We start from the raw sequence: 18431 nt of genomic DNA, 5'->3' as shown, positions 1-18431 counted from the left end.
AGAATTAGTATCCAAAGAAATCATCGTAAACCTACAAGTCCCAATCTGAGCGATGCTGCCCACAGAACGGACAAAAGTATAGCGCACCAGGGGTGAGATCAGCCCGCCAGCGTCTCTCACAGGTCGGGCAGAGGTATCCCAGGTCTCTCTCACGGAGGACGATCTGCCGTAATTCCCGAAGGATGCCCCGATATCCGCTGTCCTCGGCACCGGTGAACTTTGCCATGTCCTGTCCGTTGTCAAATTAGCAATACTTCTCAAGTGAGAGGATTAAGACGGTGAAGTGACGAAAGTTGTAAGCATACCATATGGTTAGCGGAGATGGGAAAGTTGGCCTCACCGTCGATGGTGGCCGATTCCTCAGAGACCACGCACGACTTGAACGTCGGGATCGTTTCATAGAAGCATACAATCCGGACGCGGGCCCCTTCTTCTTTGCGTCTCTCTAGTAAGTTGTGGAAGGACCGTCGCATCTCCAGTAGCTCCCTCGAGCGCGGTTCTAGAAGCCCCAGGATCTGGCTGTTGACAGGTTTGACAATGTTCAACACCCGAGCCAGACGTTCACCCCATGTAGCGAGTGAAGCTCCCCGATGTGGGGTCCCGAGGAATAATAACCCGATGGTATAGGTCTCGAGGCAGCGGAGGTGCCAGTCGGAGTTGCGGCTCTCGCGGGCCATGGTCAAGGCTTTTTGAACGACTAAGCCTCCTAGGCTGTGAGCGATGAAGACCAGGGGACGGGTTCGCTTTTGGCTCCTCGCAATTAGCGAGCTGCTTTGTCATGGGAACGTGCATTGGATGGGAAGAGGGACCAATCCGGCCGATGTGAGCGTTACGTACCAAGGCAAGGGTGGCTCTGCGATCGGACAGACTGCCTAGAAGATCGGTCGCGTACCCGGTAATCCATTCCTGAGAGACCTGGTTCCAGGGATGCCACACGTTGACGTCGTATCCGAAAGCCATGATGCGTGCCTGAGGGAGGTCCACGCTCAGTAGGTCTTTTGGCCAGTAGGTCTTGCCCTTCTCGTGGTACCAGGTCCGGTGCGAGGAGCCCATCATTCCGTGGACGAAGACGATGTCCGCAAGTGCTTCAAGTGGGTCACTAATAGTGGTGATACCATACGATGATTTTGGTGGAGTTGAAATATTCACTCTGGGTCCAGGCTCCTCAAGCCCAGTTGCTAGAAACGGTCTTGATGCGTCCTGAGCATGACCGGATGACTGCGACTGCTGCAGGGAGCGAGTGGACGAAGCCTGAGCAGACATGCCATGTTCGGCTATGGCCAGGGTGGCTGTGGGTGATGTGGCGCTCGAGGTTCGAAACATGGCTGATGACTCTTTGTTATCGATCCTGTTTAAAAGCAAGTGCAGGATCAGCAACGCGTGGTGGCGTTCGACGTTTGTCACTGAGACTCAAGATAAGGCTAAAGCCTTAGGGCTTTGTGCTGGCAATGAGAGCAGCGTGCCTAGCTTCGCCGGTCAGCATTGCCAATCATAGCTTTCAACAAACATCCTCGCCAGCGAGGACCACTACGCTCAGTGCTACATGGGACATATTGACAGTGCTTCGGGACGACACTCTCTTGCATAGTTGGCAAGAAAGGGTCCGGTCTCATACAGGATTGTATGGACATCTCCGAGATAAATATATGGTCCGAAAATCCATGTCTAAGCCGTGACTGCGGATGCTAGTTTGCAAAGGCAAAAAGATCCCCAATCCAAGGTTCCGGTGGCATATCCTTTGTGGGCATCCTCTGGGAGACAAATCAAAATGTGGAATCCAAGATAGTCCACCCTGTGGCTAGGGTAATGATTTGAAGTGTTCATATGTGGTCTGGTAGTATAGGTCTGATCATAGACTCCTAGCATGCATGAGGCTATGCTGGCATCCGGGTCTCACACTGGTTTGTATGGCTCCTCTGTGGCCTCGTGGGTCGATCATGAAAGTCCTCCGTAGATAGGTAGCATGCAAAAATAAGCAATGCTTGGGTCCAGTCACATTGGGTAGTATAGCTCCTTGCAGGCCTTGTGGATTGATCATAGAAGTCCGCGGTAGATTGATAGCATGCAACATAAAGCAATGCTTGAGTCCAGTCACACAGGCTAGTGTGGCTCCTTGACGGCCATGTGGGTTGATGAGAGAACTTCCCAGTGAAAAGATAGCATGCAACATTAAGCGATGCTTGTGTCCAATATCCAGCTTGTCTTGGGTCGACATCCAATGGGGCGATGTTCCAGACGAGTGCAGGCCACCGTCAGCCGTGAAGAGTGCAGTGCCATCGTCGTGAGTAGTCCGACAAGAGACCGATACAACATATCCACAATCTCGATCGAACCGTGCTTCTCACCAGACAATAGAAATGGGGATATGCAAAGACGAAGCAAAGACGTTGGAGCCGGGGGATGCTTGCCTTGAAAGTAACAGATTCTCCACAACAAAAAAAAGATGAGAAAAGGAAGAAAGCAATAGTTCAAGAACAACTTGCGACGAGATGGTAGAACACATCAAAGTGCAGGAAGGCGAAGGGACGAAAGTGCGAAAAATCTTGAGAAACGTCGAACAGATGTGTCGCCGAGTACGGGGGAACGAAGACATATACTACTTGCTCAGAGGCCTATGCACCAGGCATGACAGACGCTTCTGAGGCGGCCAGTTCTTGCCTGCAGGCCAATAACGGCATCTGGCGGATCTAATCGAGCCCGGGTATTATGCTTTGGGCACAAATTTGCATGGCTGGGAGCAGGTCAACAACGAGGCTGTATACTAGAGGAGTCGGACTGGCCAGCGTTGCTCAGCCTCGCGCGGGGAATCGATTCCTGCGGGATCCGGGGTGTGATAGCTATTCGTAAAGAGAGGTGGAGTTGACTAGTAGAAGGGGTAATGCTATTGGTATTAGGCAGGCAGAGGAACCATATTGTTTCGTATGATGTATATCAAATGTAGTAGTAGTATGTACACAACACCAGAGGGGAAGGGGGAAGTAAGAAAGGATGCAAATGGACGAGAGCCAGAGTGAGGCGGCCATCCATGACGTTTGTTCTGTTTGCACCTCCCAGTGTTTGCCCGGTTTGCATGGTCGCGGGCGGCTGTTGCCGTGTTTGCCTGACTATGTTGCCTTTTTTCTCAGGCCACAGCGGAATCCCGTCCATCTCAAGATATCAGGCTAGCATTCGCAAGAGCAAAGGAGGAACCTTTCGCCCCCTTCATCACTTTTTCTTCACTGAGACTCAAGGGTTATCTCTAGCACTCGATATAGAAAGACTCGTTGGCTCCTTTCTTTGACATGATCCTTACTCGTGAATGATTTCAACTTCACATGGCTAGGAACCTACCACCGCACGATACAATACCTGCAAGTGTTGTTAAAATGGCAATGATTGCATAAAGGCGGGTGTTACTTCATACGAGGTGATTTTATTCTTTGTACTCCGTCAAGCAGTCGAAAAACAAAGATCATACACTGAATTGAGTAAGGAATTAAGAACCCAAGTTATAGCCTCCCGCAACACACCCGCACTCAGTCCCCTCAGTCCAATAACCACCCACCAGGAGCTAAGGCATCAGCAGAAATTAGGCACGACGGGCAAAGTCCCGAGCATGCACGCCACTGGACCGCGAGACCAGAGCACCGAAGATAGCGCGAATATCATCCAGAATCTCAGTGGGGGTGGTGGGAGTAGCCAGCGCCACTGAGGCAGCCGTGGCCGTCGTCGCAGCCTCCACTGCCACCTCTGTGGTCACTGAGGAAGCAACGGCCGAGGCCACAACCGCAGCAGCGGTGGAGACGGAGCTGGTGGCTGCGGATGAGACAACGGCGGGCTCAGCGGTTGCAACTGTTTGAGCAGCAGAGGTAGTGATCGAGGCGGCAGTGCTTGAGGTAGCCTTGGCGGTGGACTGGGGAGCGGAGGAGGTCGAAGAGCTGACAGAGCTAGATGTCTTCGCCGAGCTGGAGCTAGAGCTAGAGTCCGAGCTCGAGCTCGAAGGGCTACCCGACCCAATCTCCTTCGTGATCGGCGACTCCTCGATATAGATGCCAGACCAGAACCAATCCTCCGCCGCATCGTTCGAGGCTCCGCTTCCAGGCAGACGCAGCTCGCCGATGTGCCAGTCGGCCGAGTTGGACGAGGCGGACGCGCTGACAGGCGACACAACCTCAGTCAAGGGGTCGGAGCCGTTGGACGCCCACAGACCCACCGTCTGTGCGTCGAAGTCGATATCATAGGCAAAGTTGTACCAATTGCCGGCCTCCAGCTGCACCGACCAGTGGGTGTTGCCGCCGGCGTTCCAGCGGAGCGTGTTGTCGGAGGACCCCGAGGCGTCCGACGCCAGACCGTACTGCAGCTCGGTGAAGTGGCTCTCGAAGAAGGCGATCTGGTGCTCGAACGAGGCGTCGGGGGCGTTGGTCGTCTTGGTCGACAGGGAGAAGTGGTAGTAGAGGTGGCCGGAGCCGAGGTCGGCCTTGGTCTGGGGGATCAGTTCGGAGCGCTCCATCGTTTGGCCTTCCCAGTAAGAGGTGCCGTCCTAGACGGTGAAATGAGTTAGCCTGCTCAATCCCGATCCCCAGAGGGGGCAGTGGCATACAATGCTGATGCGCAGACCCTGGGCGTCGCTAGTATCGGCAGGGTTCTTGAAGTCCGTGGAGAGACCCAGGTAATCCGACGTGTTGCCAGTGCCATGAATGTACCATTGCCATGGTTCAATCTGGTTGGACCACGACCCTATCTTGTCAGCTCGGGCTCATCGCGGCCGGGGAGAAGGTTAAATTACAATCATCAAAGTCCTCGACGGTAGCTGAAGAGTTGAAAATGCCGCTCCACAGCACGGTTCCAGCCAGCGAGGAAGCAGGGAAAACGAGAAGGGAAACGAAAGACTTCATAGTGAGTGAAGGGCGAAGGAGTGACGAAGAAAAGGAAGAGAATAGAAGTTGTGACCGGCACAGTTGGTTTGGAGAATGTGTTGTGGGCTGAGGAGTCTTTTTATCATCACGGTCCTGGTTGCGGTGGAGAGGATGGAAAGTGGAGCGGGTGTCAGGGTTAGATTGACGGGCGTGTGCTGAAACACCCGCACTCTGGCTCTCCGTTTCACCTTAATCCAAAGGGTCTCAGTCTCGACCCTGACAACTCGACACTGAAATTAAACGCTGCTCTGTCACTGAGACATTGCCTGTTATTGCTGGTCCGTGGTCAATTGTCCTTCCAGTCGCGCTCACTAACACCTCCGCCGAAACAGAAAATTGAGGAACATTTCATGCATTGACCATTACTTGTCTCAAACATATACTGCCGCCAAGCGACCTGATCACTCAGTACATACATAGTCATTAACCACCCCTTACAAAGCCAACACGGCCGCCTTGAGCTTGGCGAAATCAGGAGTTCCCAAACCGGTGGTCGGATCCCAGCCCGCCGTGGCATTCCAGCTGGCCCACGGGATGTAGCCCGCCCCGGCCGAGCTGCCATCACATCCACCTGCCGTACCTGAGGTGATATCATTCAAGCTCTTGTATCCACTGGAATACAGCCAAGGGTTTAAGAAGCCCAGGGACGTCTTGCCCGCGCGCAGACGAGCGTCGTTGAGCAGCGCAATGATGGCAGCAACGACAGGGCTGGCGCCCGAAGTACCGCCGATAAGCTCCAGTTCACCGTTCACATAGGTTTCATAGCTAATTTACCCGTCAGATCTATTTTCGGCATGTCAAAAAGTCATGGAGTGGAGCTTACTATGGCGAACCACCATAGGCGGCAATGTCCGGGAACGCGCGTCCAGTGAAGTTGACATACGGAGTGTAGTACTCCTTAACCGCCGTGGAGATGTGCTTGTCCAGGTAAGTCTCGACCTGGTCAGCTTGGTAGGACGGACGTGCAAAGTAGTTGCTGAAGCCGCCGCTGCTGTCCACCCAGGCGATCTCGGGGATGTCCTGAGTACCACCCACGGCAGTGATGTAGGGGCAGGTGCCAGGGAACTCGGGAGTGAATTGGACGGTGTCGGTTCCGTCGTTCGAGAGACAGGCCTCACCAACGCCTGGAAATTGTTAGCCGGTGATTGGAGCGGCTGAACGCAAGAAACTTACCAGAATCACCAGAGGACTCCAAGACCGAGATACCGCGCAGGCCGATCAGACCGATGAGGTTGCAGACGCGCGTGGCATAGGCATATGGGACAGTCTATAGGGGGTCAGTCAGAGCATTTGCAGCGGGCTCAGCGAACGTACATCCTCATCGTCACCGTAAGAGTTGGTGATAACCTGCGGCAGCTCGTCGTTGGTCTTGTTCAGCAGGTACTCATAGTACTCCACATAGGGCTCGTTGGTGTCCGTGGTTTCCAGTACGTTGGGAATGAATGGACTGCCGTCTCGTTAGCTTTTACTTTTAGACCCGATTCACTGGGGACGACATACGGAGATCCAGCAGTGATGAACTCGACTACAGGCAGGGGATGCGACAGGCCAACGATGTTCTGCACATCCAGGTCGGCTTCACCCCCGTCCTCCTCTTGGTTGTTGACCCCACCGTTGATCAGCTCCACGGTGAAGTTCTGCTGCGGAATGCCGAAGCGCTCGGTGAAGAGGTCGAGGTCCGAGTACAGGGCGGACTCGCCCAAGAAGCTTCCGAAGCCAATGCGACTGCCGGAAGAAGCCTTGGGAGTGTAGTCGATGTTGTACTGCTGCTTCAGCAAGGTGGGGGTGATGTACTGGCTGGCGCTGCTGGACCTTCTGGCCACCTTCACGGCCTGGAAGGCGGCGGCGCGTTCGGCGCGCGTCTTACCGAAGAAGACGGTGGGAGCGATCAGGTCGATCGACCCGCTCAAGCTGTCGGGCACCGAGTACTGGGTGGTACGCACCTTCTGAGTGCCGGCCTTCTCGTAGACAGAGAAGGTGGTGTTGAGCAGCTTGTTGGCTGTCCCGACGGTGGTGGCAAAGCTGATCAATCCGCCCTGGTGGGAGATGTCGGTGACGCCCGCCTCGGTGAGCCAGGAGATGACAGTCGAGTGATCGGCCAGAGGGAACTGGGCATTGACTTCGTCGGCATCGAGGTACTGCCCGTAGGTGCTTTGCCCAGGGGTGGACACGGACAGCAGCTTGGATTCAAGCTGATCCAAGTTCTGACGCGTCAAGGCAACGGAAAGAGTGATGTTCGAGCTGGTGTCGGCTTCCTCGACCAGCGACCAGCTGCTGGGCACGGCCTGGATCTTCTCCAGCACCACATTGCCTAGAGCAGGGGCAGCCACGGCCAACAGGCCGGTAGAGATGCGCGAGAAAGCGACCATGATGAGGGGAGATCCAGCACGGGAAATGAACACTGGGGGGGAAGAGCGAGGAGCAGACAGGAAGCAACGGGGCCGTCGCCTATTATAAGACTTTTTTCTCTAGCGATGAGGCCATCGCGGGTGGATTGATTGCTCCGACGGGGAGCGGTGCAACGCCGGGGATGGCGTGCACAGTAAATGAGGTGTGATGCAGGAACCAACCCACCTCGACTCTCGTTCTGCAGATTCGTCATACTCCTTGCCGAGTGCCAAGCCGGATCTAAGCTTCCTTTCCGCTTGCTTATCAGTGATTGATTATCTTCGCCCACTTGGCTCCCTCGGCTCGGTTCTGTCATCTTTCCTCGGGCATCGCAGACGACTCTTTTTGAGAGACAATCAGGAAGCCTGCTAGATTGCGAGAACGATAGACTTTGTCCGTCCGAATACCTCACCATTCTTTGGGACTCCAATTGAGCAACTGAGACAGCAGCAGGCAGTTATCTTGGCGCGTCGGAGCGAGGCCGGAGTCCGGTGGATCGCGCCATTGCGAGGCGGGGTCTCCAGCTGCTAGTGTGGGATAGCTGCAGGGGAGCTTGCATTGACGCACACTTGGTTCATTTATTTCTCTGCAGGAGATAATGGCCTCAGTCTGCTGGTATTTGACGCCAGGGACTGGCATTCCTCTTTGATGGGATCACCTGATCGAAGTGCAAACATCGCAAACAAACAAGTGCCTGCTGTGAGCGTTCGGATCGCTTCATCCGTTATTCATCAAACCACAGAACTGGGAGCTTATATATTGGCGAAGGATGAATCCGAGGGTCTGTTGTTGGGAGCAGTGTCTTTTATTCTTCAATGGAATAATTGATCAGACTGACGATAGAAGGTTGGGGCATTCTACTATCTTGCTGACGGCTCATAATCAGTTATACCCAATATGTCGATAAATCCAGAGTAAATCTGGCACGTAATTTGGAGAGACCTCTTGGTCGTCTTTACTAGAGAAGATTAGTCTTATAATACTATCAGCATAAATTCAACGATTTTTCCGAAATCTTTAACAGTGTCACCGGTACCTGGGCGCTCTGGCATATCTCTCCACTCGTGCCAGGCTACCCATGCCCGAAGACTAGGCGCTCCTGCATATAATGACACTTCCGCTCGGGACTTCACTCCAGTATCTCTCCATGGTTCCTAACGTATGTCAAACTCAATCACGCGGGTTGGAGAAAGGGACACCCGTAGGTAGTGAGGAATTAACATGAAGGTAGACGTGCAGCGGTTGTTGTTCGTATCGAAGGAATGTTGACCCCTAAATACTCCGCAATGTGTTAAGCCTTGCTAAATATAGATGTCTGATATGGTAGTCACAAACCAAATCACAGGAATCCAGAATCTGCATATATTCCGAGGACGTCCCATAAACACACCAATGATGCACCCAATTCCGGATCATATTCTGTTTCAAACCGTCGGGAATCGCTGCATATATCAGAAAGTCGGGCATTAGCGCATCTGATCTAGGTAAGGGTAAGGAATGAAGATTGCCTCATCCGTTCAATGCGCAAAGCGGGAACCTACTGCCGCAAACTCACCTTCTGCTGCTGTTCAAAGTTCTCCCTCAAGTGTATGGCCCAGTTCGGAGAGGACGCATGGCCCTCTAAGATCGGGAATGAAGGATTCACAGTCCGATCACGAAAAGTGGATGGCCGGCAAGGTCGCTAACCCCGGCCACTGGGTAGCGGGCTACAAATATCCTAAACCAGTTGATCGCTGAGTATCAGCGGTAGGCTTGCCAGGCAACAACGCCGCATCTTACGAGGTTTTTGGAGGTTCGTGGTTAGCCTGAGATTTCAGCTCTTGCCGCAATTCCCCTCGCCAAGTGCACAAAGTGGTCATTCGTTGATCCATTACGTAGTATATTCAGCCGACCGCGATGGCGGGGTGTAGAGTATCATGGGCGGAGAGAGGCAACCTTGCATACATTTGTAGTTTGGGGAGCAGGCGGGATGTGGCGCGTCCCGGGACAGGGTGCAGAACTCGGAGAGTTTCGAGCGGTATATGGAGTATAGTAATTATGGGTTGGCAAGCTTGTAAGGAGGATGAGAAGAACACAATAACTGGGCAGTTCCCGGCGATCAGACAGACTATGGCAAGTGGGGTAAAGTGAGCGGTTAGCCTTGCAGCTCGAGGAAACATCATCTGCGATATGATGTGCACATACTCCGTAGAAGCTGAGCTGAAGAGCTAAATAGAGGGGTCCTGCACAGGCTCTAGCTATGTGACCTATCATAGTGAAATCTGGTGGATAGAGGTGGGGTGAGCTGAAAAAGACCTGCAGATCTCCACCCCGCTAGATCCGGTAGAGAACAACAACTCCCCATCCCCCCTTTGACGATGACATGCCCAAAAACGAATAAATCCTCGGCGCGTCGGATGGCAAATTGGAACCATCATGGATCGACGAACCATCCACGAAGATGTACTCGTACTGGACAATACTATGTAGTAAGCCTGGTGCGGGGGCGTTTGCGTATGCATCGCTAGACGTATCGGGTAAAGATCATTGGTCTGTCAGCTAGCCACAGTGCTCTGCCTTGCTTTTTGTAAAGCATCCACGCTTGTATCAGCTCAAGTATGCTAGTAGGCAAAAATACTTTTGTGACGTCAATAGTGAGGAAATGAGTTTCATACGTGAGGAATGTGATAGATGGTGCGATTCGATTGTGTAGTAGTACACAGCTCTAGCTATCGAGATGGGGCATGTAGCATTAGGGCTGTGATGAGGAAGGTAAGGAGGTGAGATCCGGGATGCTGCAGGAGGGGAACATGATCGGCAAACCTCCACACCAGGCGTGATTCCACTGCAATCTCGAACATAATGACTAGATTCTGCGGATCCTTAGGTCACGATGAGCTGGCTGAAGTGCAGAGACCAACGAGGTGTCAAGTCGGATGCACGTCGAGTCATAGCAGACAAGGATGAACCCGATAGTCAACACGAGGCGAGCAGATCTGTCAAAGATCGGATGGCGATATAAAAGCCCCATCAGATCCAGTCTTCCTTCCGTTGTTCATCTTCTACTCAAGATCAAAGTCTGGATAGGAAAGAAGCTCATCTATCATGGCTGCCGTACCTCCTGCCCCCGCTCATGCTGAGCGCGGCGAAGACCAGATCACCAACCAAAATGTGATCAACAACTATTTCATCGGCCCACGGGCGGCAAATATGCCTGATTTCCGAGCAAACATCAACGCGATTCTGGATGAACTCCTTGAAACCAGGCTCGATTATTACCCCGAGGATAATGTAACTCCGTCCCCTTCCCTTCTGCTGTGTCGGCCCGACTAATCCCTGAAAGAATCAGAAATTTATCACCAAGGACGTCCGACGATCGGCGGAGTTCCGCAAAGTCAGGGACAACTTCGGGGATGTCGTTCGAAAAGTTGCCCAGCTCCTGGGAGAGCACTCGGTGCCTTTCTGGTCTCCCCGTTATGAAGCTCACATGTGCACTGACTTGACCATGCCTTCCTTGCTGGGATACTTCATGACGATGTTGTACAATCCCAACAACGTCGCTCTCGAAGCCAGTCCCATGACCACGGTCGCGGAACTGTTGGTTGGGCAGCAGCTTGGCGAGTTGTTCGGATACCGAACCCCCCTCTCTGTTGATCGCAATGAAGACAGACAGAATGAGCCAATGTCGTGGGGCCATATTACCTGCGATGGCACCGTCGCCAATCTGGAATCCATTTGGGTTGGTATGTGCTGTGTACCCTTTCTCAATTCTTCAGAACCAAGCACTGAGACATGACCAGCGCGAAACCTGAAGTTCTACCCTTTGGCCCTTCATCAAGCCATCACAAAGGGAAAGCTCAAGTTCATCTCGAATAAATTCATGGTGGAAACCTGCAAGGACGGATATAAGAAATTTGTCAATTTGCAAACCTGGGATCTTCTCAATCTAAAGCCCAAGACTGTCCTTGATCTGCCGGACCAGCTGTACGAACAGTTTGGCATTTCCAGTGACTTCCTCAAGGATGCATTGGACCCGTATAACATCCAGTCAGCTGGTCTAATGCACGAGGAGGCCGACGAGATCCACCAGTTCTATAGGAGTCTCAAGGCGATGAAATTTATTGTGTCAAAGACTAACCATTACTCCTGGCCAAAGGGTCTTGGTATGTAACTTTTTCGATCTGCCAACATGTCCGGCACCGAAGAGAGCGCACAGCTAACGTGTCTAGCAATTGCCGGGCTGGGTTCCAGCAATCTTTTGGAGATCGAGGTCGACGACGATGCTCACATTGACCTTGCGCAATTGAGGGCTACACTGAACGAGTGCCTTGAAAACAAAATTCCTGTGTATGCGGTTGTGGCCGTGATTGGGTCCACCGAAGAAGGTGCAGTCGACCGGCTTTCCGAGATTGTGAAAATTCGAGAGATGCAGAAGAAAGGTCTTTCTTTCCTTGTTCATGCTGATGCTGCCTGGGGAGGTTACTTTGCCACCATGCTGCACCGAGGGCTCAGGGGTCCTGAAAGAGGCGGTGCCGACAGAGGTGCTGTGCCAGCACTGACTCTGCGAAAGGAGACGGAAACTGATCTGTTGGCTCTTCGGCATGCGGACTCAATCACCGTGGATCCTCATAAGGCTGGTTACATCCCATACCCGGCCGGTAGCCTGGTGTACAGAGACGGTCGGATGCGGTACCTGGTGACTTGGTCCAGTCCCTACCTGTCGCAGGGATCGTCGGAGAACATCGGGGTTTATGGAGTTGAGGGAAGTAAGCCCGGAGCTGCCGCCATGTCAACTTGGCTTTCGAATCAGACAATTGGTCTGGATCCCGACGGATACGGAAAGCTGCTTGGTCAAGCATCTTTCACCAGTTCGAGGGTAGGTCACTCGTGAAGTAATATAATTGATTCTCTGTGCTGACACTCTGACAGCTGTCTGTGCGGTATGCGGTCCACAGTGATTTCCGCGAAGGGAACAGAAAGGACTTCATCTGCGTTCCTTTTAACAAATTGCCCAAAGAGAAGGAGGGATACGCCTTCAATTCTCAAAAGGTTGAAGATTGCCGGGATATAATCAGAACGCGCATCCTGGGACAGCAGAACGAGGCCCTCCTGCAGGACCCTGTCGCAATGAATCTGCTCCGTCAATTAGGCTCTGACACCAACATTAACGCCTTTGCCCTCAACTTCTATGTCGACGAAGAGAGGACAACCCTGAACACCGACATTGAGGAAGCCAATTACCTGATGAAGAGGGTCGTTGACCGGCTGTCCATCACGGGCGTGGACACCGACCCAACCAAGATCCCCGTCTACTTGACCTCGACCAAGTTCGAGCCCAAGCACTATGGCGCGTGCGCAAAGATCTTCATGAGCAGACTGGGGCTCAATGCGGTCGATGCAGACCTGTTCGTCCTGCGCAACGTGGTCATGAGCCCATTCCCCACCAAGCACTACTTTATCGGCAAGCTCTGGGACGAATTCGAGAAGGTCGTCAATGAAGAAGTCAAAGGAGTCCGGACACGCAATGATCCAACGGCACACAAGGCCCAATTCCTCCTGCAAGGAATGGAGGAGACCGGAAAGACCTTCCTGGTCTTGCAAACCTCGTTCCACACTGCGACTCTCCGGCAGCAGCTCATTGTCCGCGCAGCACTCAGCCCCGACCTCGAAGAAACGTATCGTGCCTACAAGAGCCAAAATCCGGAAGCTTCTCTTCTCTTAGTCACGCAAGACAAAATCAATCTTCAGCAAGGCATCCAAGACCTTCCCAACGCGGCTTTGACGTTCACCGCAGCGATCTACAACAAGGCCGAATATCTTCGCACCCACGAGAACCCCGAGATGTAAGTTTCTTCCCTATGCCTCTTGGCCTCTGAATGACCACTAATACCATCTGCCAGTACTGTGGACTCCTTGGCCCAGGGAGAGGTGACCATCGCAGAGAACGACATCATCAAGAGCCGGCCGTTGAACGTGGTGAACCGAGACCCGAAATACCCGGACACCAACACTCCGTTCTACCTCTACGGTACGCCCGAGCACATGCACATCTCCCACGTGCTGGTTCGAGCGCCGAACATCGCCCTCTCCGCCGCCGACGTCTCTCTGTCCGCCGATAACGGGGTGGAAGATAGCATCAGCGCCGACGACCTCGCCAACGGATTGATCCTCGCCTTGGCCGACCACCCGGAAGTCGCCATGCAGCCCGTGTCCGGAAAGGTGTCCGCAACAGCAGCTTCGCCCGACGACTTCTTTTTCCGTCGTGGCAGACAGTTCAAGGTTCACGTCTGGAGGGACCCCAAGGCCAGCGACGCTCAAGGCCCCGGACTGTTGAACGATCTGGGTGAACCCTTCTGGACGGGAACATTGACTCTGGGCGAGGACCTGGACTATGACTCCGACTGGCCCAACAAGGACCCGGCGGCTATTGCGAGGGTGAATTCGGCTCACTGGCGCGAGGAGCTGCTGAAGATCGGCAACGTCCTGAATGCCAAATACAGGGATCCGGCGGAATAGCCTGCGATGCAGGAGGTTATCATCTGTGCTGCTGATCTTACTGGTTCTTTGAGTTGAGAACATGACGATCATCTGGGGTTCTTGACTATCACAACTAATCCTTTCATATATATAGGTCCTTTTCAACTCACTAAATCAACTCTATTCTCTCTTGTGTTTGCTTTGTCTCGATAAGCTTATCTCAAAAGCGGTTTGAGTGTTGCGCCGCGCTACAAGAAGAAACAGCAAGGTCAATCTTCGACCACAACATGAGAGATGCATGACTACATACCACGTGAACGGGTCTTTCAAATATCGACATTATCAAAGTCTTTGCAGATGATAGGAGGACTCAGGGCTAGGTTATATCGAACGAGTTTTTGAATTCATTGTGGTTGAACTATCTGAGTTCTCAAGGTGGGCAGCTCGCTTGCTGAATCGCCTTGGATCACGTGGCTGGGTTACTCAGGAACGCCGACAGCTTCAACTTTCTCCAACATCATATCTTAGATGACCGTAGTTCACAAGCTCTGATGCCATTGTCTCACGTTCAGCATGGCGTAAGTGATGATAATTCTTCTGGGGACGGAGAACCCCAACGGCCAAACAATCTACAAGGAATTCGCATCCCGCTCTACGACAACCGTAAAAGAAAAAAGCACTCATACAATTATCAACGTTAAGCTCCATGTTTATATCACCTACCAGCTACGAGGATAAGTATAGCTCAGATACACTGAAGTGCCAGGAAGCTTGCCACACTCCCCTCCGGCTGCGTGCAGGACTCCCACACCAGCCGCCTATCCACCCCTTGCACCAGCGCGACGATATCATTCTTGGTCCGCTCGTGACCCCCGAACAGCGCCAGCATCCGGCAGTCCATGTACCGCACGATCGCTTCTACCTGTCCAGAGGACGATCCCAATTCCGGGACGACGATGTCCGCAATGACCACCCACACGCCGGGCCGCAGAGCGAGCGATAGATTTGCGATAGATTTGCGATGATACGACAGACGTCCTCATCCGACCAGTTGTGCAGGATGAACCGTAAAAGGAAGCAGTCCGCCGTCGCAACTGGCTGGGGCTCGAAGAAGCTGTGGGCGAGGTACTCGATCTTGTCCGCGTAGGTCGGGGGCAGCGTCTCTCGGCCCCCGCTGATTACGTCGGGCAGGTCTTCGACAATGCAGTGGAGGTGGGGGTGTGCTTCTGCGAGGGCCATGCTCACGTGGCCTGAGGAGCCGCCAATCTGAGGATCGTCATTAGCGTATTTAGATCTAAGAGCCGGAGATGACTTCACTTCTTACATCAACCACGGTCTGTATACTCGACCAGTTAAATCCCCGCACGGTGTGCAGGGATGAGTAGTATACACTCCGCGTCGTCGCCTTCACATAGTCCTGAAACCCCAGCTCCAGCTTCAGGTACAATCAATAATAGTCCCAGATATTAGTGATTTGCTTCTCCCGGAAAGCATAGGCCACACTGGCGGCGCAGCGCGTGTTGTCGCTAGCAGTAGGATCAACCTTAAGCCCTTCGTAGATCTTACTGGCAACAGGGAAGATAATATTCAGGTTCCACATGCAGCTGCGCGTGGCAACAGGATCATACACACAGAGCACCAACAGCGGGGTATGACCGAACATCTCAGGCTCAACCTCCTGCAGAAAGCCGTAGCTTACCGTATATCAAATTAGACGGCGGAGGGGGTCCCTTCCAAGACCAGAGAGGAGTTCAAGGACGATCGCAGCCAGTGGCTCGTAAAGAGGGATCAGTTAAGAAATACCGAAGTTCATCAGTACACAGATCACGCCGACCTGGAAAACCTGTCGAATGTAGTGCGTTAGCGTCTGAGAGTTCTGACAGGTGTTTCTTGATGATAATCTCTGTAGCTACCTCGGACATCATATCATAAAACAGATCATAGGGCCCAGTCACCAGACGGATCAGCCGCTTCGATGCGTCGATGACAGCCAGACGCGCCTTAGAGGTCTCTTCGTCCATCCGACATAGATCAGCTAGGCAGCTTCCCAGCAAACTGTTAGTTTCACAACACACTTGCTGCTTCAGAATCTCTCCATTCTCCGCGATTGAGTCGACAAGTTCCTCAAAAATTCTGCGGGTCATTGTCAAATCACATCTCCAGGCAGAAGCTGTAGAACGGGGATACCTCAATACAGAAGAGCATCTCGCTACTCCTATTACCTTACATTCCACCTATATAGACGCAGAAGAGCTACATATGTGACTGTTGGGAAGATTCAGTAATAAATCACAACTAAAGTAACAAGTCAAAGTCGCATAAGCCACCCGCATTATCAACCTGTCCAGCCGGCCAAAATGCCGGCCAATAGCTCATCCCACCGCAAGCCTAACTCCGGTTCCCTTTAGAAATCTTAATAACCAAGCAAGGAGGTTAAAATAGATAAAAAAAGGAGTTAATTTACTTCAATGTCAAGGTACAGTAGATCAAAATCTCAATTTAAGGCTTGGAGAACGGGGGGAACAGGGAGGACATCAAGTTTAGGTGTTCCTAGGGGATCAAAAATCAGCAATAAGTCTTCAAGCAAGTAAAATAAGGTGCCATACCTTGGTTGCAAGCTTAGGGAACCCACGCTGCAAGAATACACAAATATCCTTTAGTATTGAGTCTGGTTATTTTGTGACTTTTACAACCATACTCACATACTATCCCAAATGGGGAAACAGAAATATATCGCAACCAGGAAGCGGCTGCCAAAGACAATGCTTAAGACTCAAGTCAAGACTTGACACACGTGCATGCATACTGCAAAGAGGCAGGAGGGCGAAGCGGTGGTGCAAGATGTTTGTGTGGTTGAGGAAAGTGATGAGAAAGTGAAGTGGATGGAAGGCGTGACGAGTCACGTGGCAGTCTGCCTCAGACTATTCAACCATCACCAAGCAACAACTCCACCTAGCAAATGAGTCCATTCATGGACGAGGAAATGGTGAAAGCACCACCATCGTCGAGATCAGTGTTACTGCGACCAGGTGCTGCAGACTTAGATTGGTAAGCAAGCCCCGCCCCACCACGCATGGTACGGTATGGTAACCTGCAGTAAGCTTAGGTATGGATTGCTCATGCTCAAACAGAAGGCAGCCTATATGGGCAGTGATCGACTGAAAATACCCTCGGGAGTCGGTTTACGTGCCGATGCTGGGATTGATCAGTAATCAAATTTGTCATCCTGCGTCTCTAGCCACGGTTGACTGGACTTGTGCAGCAAATGGGGGTGTCTTCACCCGAGCCCACCTTCTGAACCCTTCTTCCTTACGTGTTTCCAGCCTGAATGCATTGAACGGCCTTACTATAGAGTAATCTCTCTTTCTTTGGGTTAGAATGAACTGGACCGAGAAGCCACTTCGAGCCCTCACTCGTCCGCCAGGCCCAAACCCAGGCCCCGACCCAGAAGGCAGCGAGCTGCCACCCCCTCCGGACGGAGGACTCCAGGCATGGACGCAAGTCCTCTGTATGCACTTTGTCTTCTTCAACTCTTGGGGTGTCAGCAACAGCTTCTCCGTCTTCGAGCAGCTCTACACAGAAACCCTCCCGCAATCCGCCTCGGCCATTCCTGGATCGGCAGCGTGCAGGTCTCTCTCCTTTTCTTCGCCGGGGCGCTCGTCGGCCGCGCCACCGACGCAGGCTACTTCCGTCTGATCTTCTCGCTGGGGGTTTTTCTGCAGCTGCTGGGCCTATTCATGCTCTCCCTCTCCAAGACCTACTGGCAGATCTTCCTGATGCAGGCCGTCTGCATGGGTCTGGGCAATGGCCTGACTTTCAGCCCGGGAGTCTCGATCATGTCCTCATACTTTGTCGATAAACGCGCCTTCGGTGTGGGGGTAGCCGCGGCCGGGGCCGCGACAGGTGGCCTGATCTACCCCGTGCTGGTGAACCAGCGACTGTGCACGCAGCAGATCGGATTCGGGTGGACGATCCGCGCCGCGGGGCTGCTGATGCTAGTCACGCAGATGCCCGGGGTGGTGCTCTTCAAGCCCCGTCTTCCGCCGCGACGAAGCGGTCCTCTAATCGAATGGGGCGCCTTAACCGAGCCGCCCTTCCTCTTCTTTACCGTGAGCATGTTCCTCAACTTCTGGGGCCTCTACTTCGCCTTCTTCTACCTCGGGACCTTTGCCCGCGATCGTCTCGGGGTGACACACACGCAGAATCTGATCCTGGTGTTGAATGGCGTGGGCATTATCGGACGCATCGGGCCTAGTCTCGCCGGGGACCGGCTGGGCAAACTCAACGTCTTGATCCCGCTCAGTGTCGCCTCTGCGATCGTGATTCTATGATGGATGGCGGTCCGCACTGTCGCGGGGTTGCATGTGTTTGCGGTTGTCTACGGGCTGGTGGGCGGCGCAGCGCAGTCGCTCTTCCCCACGATGATCCCGGATATCAAGCGAACGGGGACGTAGAGCGGGATGATTCTAGGTCTTGTTGGGTTTGCGACGTTGACAGGGCCGGTGCTGGAGGGGGCATTGATCTCGCGGGACGGGGGGCGGTATACAGGGGCGCAGATCTTTGCGGGCATTTGTATTATACTTGGTTCGGGGGCTGCATTGGCTGCGAGAGTAGCTAAGGTCGGTTGGGAGTGAAGGGCGAAGGCGTAATTGTGTCGGATTGTACAAGGTTTCAACCCATGATAATCGTCCA

General features: G+C 53.0%; 6 protein-coding genes across 6 annotated transcripts; 2 read left to right on the top strand and 4 right to left on the bottom strand.

Moving 5' to 3' along the window:
* Positions 1–31: 31 nt before the first annotated feature.
* On the bottom strand, positions 32–1263 carry BO86DRAFT_368260 (esterase/lipase family protein; the record flags this gene model as incomplete). Its single annotated transcript, XM_025670194.1, has 3 exons — positions 32–229; positions 306–743; positions 838–1263. The coding sequence occupies 3 exons, from the start codon at positions 1261–1263 to the stop codon at positions 32–34; spliced, it is 1062 nt and encodes a 353-aa protein (XP_025524543.1).
* Positions 1264–3568: 2305 nt separating this feature from the next.
* Positions 3569–4874, bottom strand: BO86DRAFT_438030 (glycoside hydrolase family 131 protein; the record flags this gene model as incomplete). The annotated part of the gene is made up of 4 exons (XM_025676096.1): positions 3569–3727; positions 3809–4519; positions 4580–4716; positions 4766–4874. 4 exons carry the CDS (start codon positions 4872–4874, stop codon positions 3569–3571), a joined length of 1116 nt encoding a protein of 371 aa, XP_025524542.1.
* A 455-nt stretch (positions 4875–5329) lies between these two features.
* On the bottom strand, positions 5330–7264 carry BO86DRAFT_412196 (S53 family peptidase; the record flags this gene model as incomplete). The annotated part of the gene is made up of 5 exons (XM_025674636.1): positions 5330–5660; positions 5719–6019; positions 6069–6162; positions 6210–6342; positions 6396–7264. 5 exons carry the CDS (start codon positions 7262–7264, stop codon positions 5330–5332), a joined length of 1728 nt encoding a protein of 575 aa, XP_025524541.1.
* A 3103-nt stretch (positions 7265–10367) lies between these two features.
* Positions 10368–13778, top strand: BO86DRAFT_438018 (pyridoxal phosphate-dependent decarboxylase family protein; the record flags this gene model as incomplete). Its single annotated transcript, XM_025676095.1, has 6 exons — positions 10368–10553; positions 10606–11005; positions 11063–11425; positions 11492–12138; positions 12192–13105; positions 13163–13778. The coding sequence occupies 6 exons, from the start codon at positions 10368–10370 to the stop codon at positions 13776–13778; spliced, it is 3126 nt and encodes a 1041-aa protein (XP_025524540.1).
* A 706-nt stretch (positions 13779–14484) lies between these two features.
* BO86DRAFT_402591 (S-adenosyl-L-methionine-dependent methyltransferase) lies at positions 14485–15883 on the bottom strand (the record flags this gene model as incomplete). Its single annotated transcript, XM_025673876.1, has 6 exons — positions 14485–14654; positions 14717–15005; positions 15064–15174; positions 15241–15417; positions 15559–15582; positions 15653–15883. The coding sequence occupies 6 exons, from the start codon at positions 15881–15883 to the stop codon at positions 14485–14487; spliced, it is 1002 nt and encodes a 333-aa protein (XP_025524539.1).
* A 1234-nt stretch (positions 15884–17117) lies between these two features.
* Positions 17118–18373, top strand: BO86DRAFT_438009 (MFS general substrate transporter; the record flags this gene model as incomplete). The annotated part of the gene is made up of 3 exons (XM_025676094.1): positions 17118–17297; positions 17369–18058; positions 18194–18373. 3 exons carry the CDS (start codon positions 17118–17120, stop codon positions 18371–18373), a joined length of 1050 nt encoding a protein of 349 aa, XP_025524538.1.
* Positions 18374–18431: the final 58 nt, after the last annotated feature.

Source organism: Aspergillus japonicus (assembly GCF_003184785.1).
Source record: "Aspergillus japonicus CBS 114.51 unplaced genomic scaffold BO86scaffold_55, whole genome shotgun sequence".
Taxonomy (NCBI): domain Eukaryota; kingdom Fungi; phylum Ascomycota; class Eurotiomycetes; order Eurotiales; family Aspergillaceae; genus Aspergillus; species Aspergillus japonicus.
This window is presented reverse-complemented; position numbering and strand designations above follow the sequence as displayed.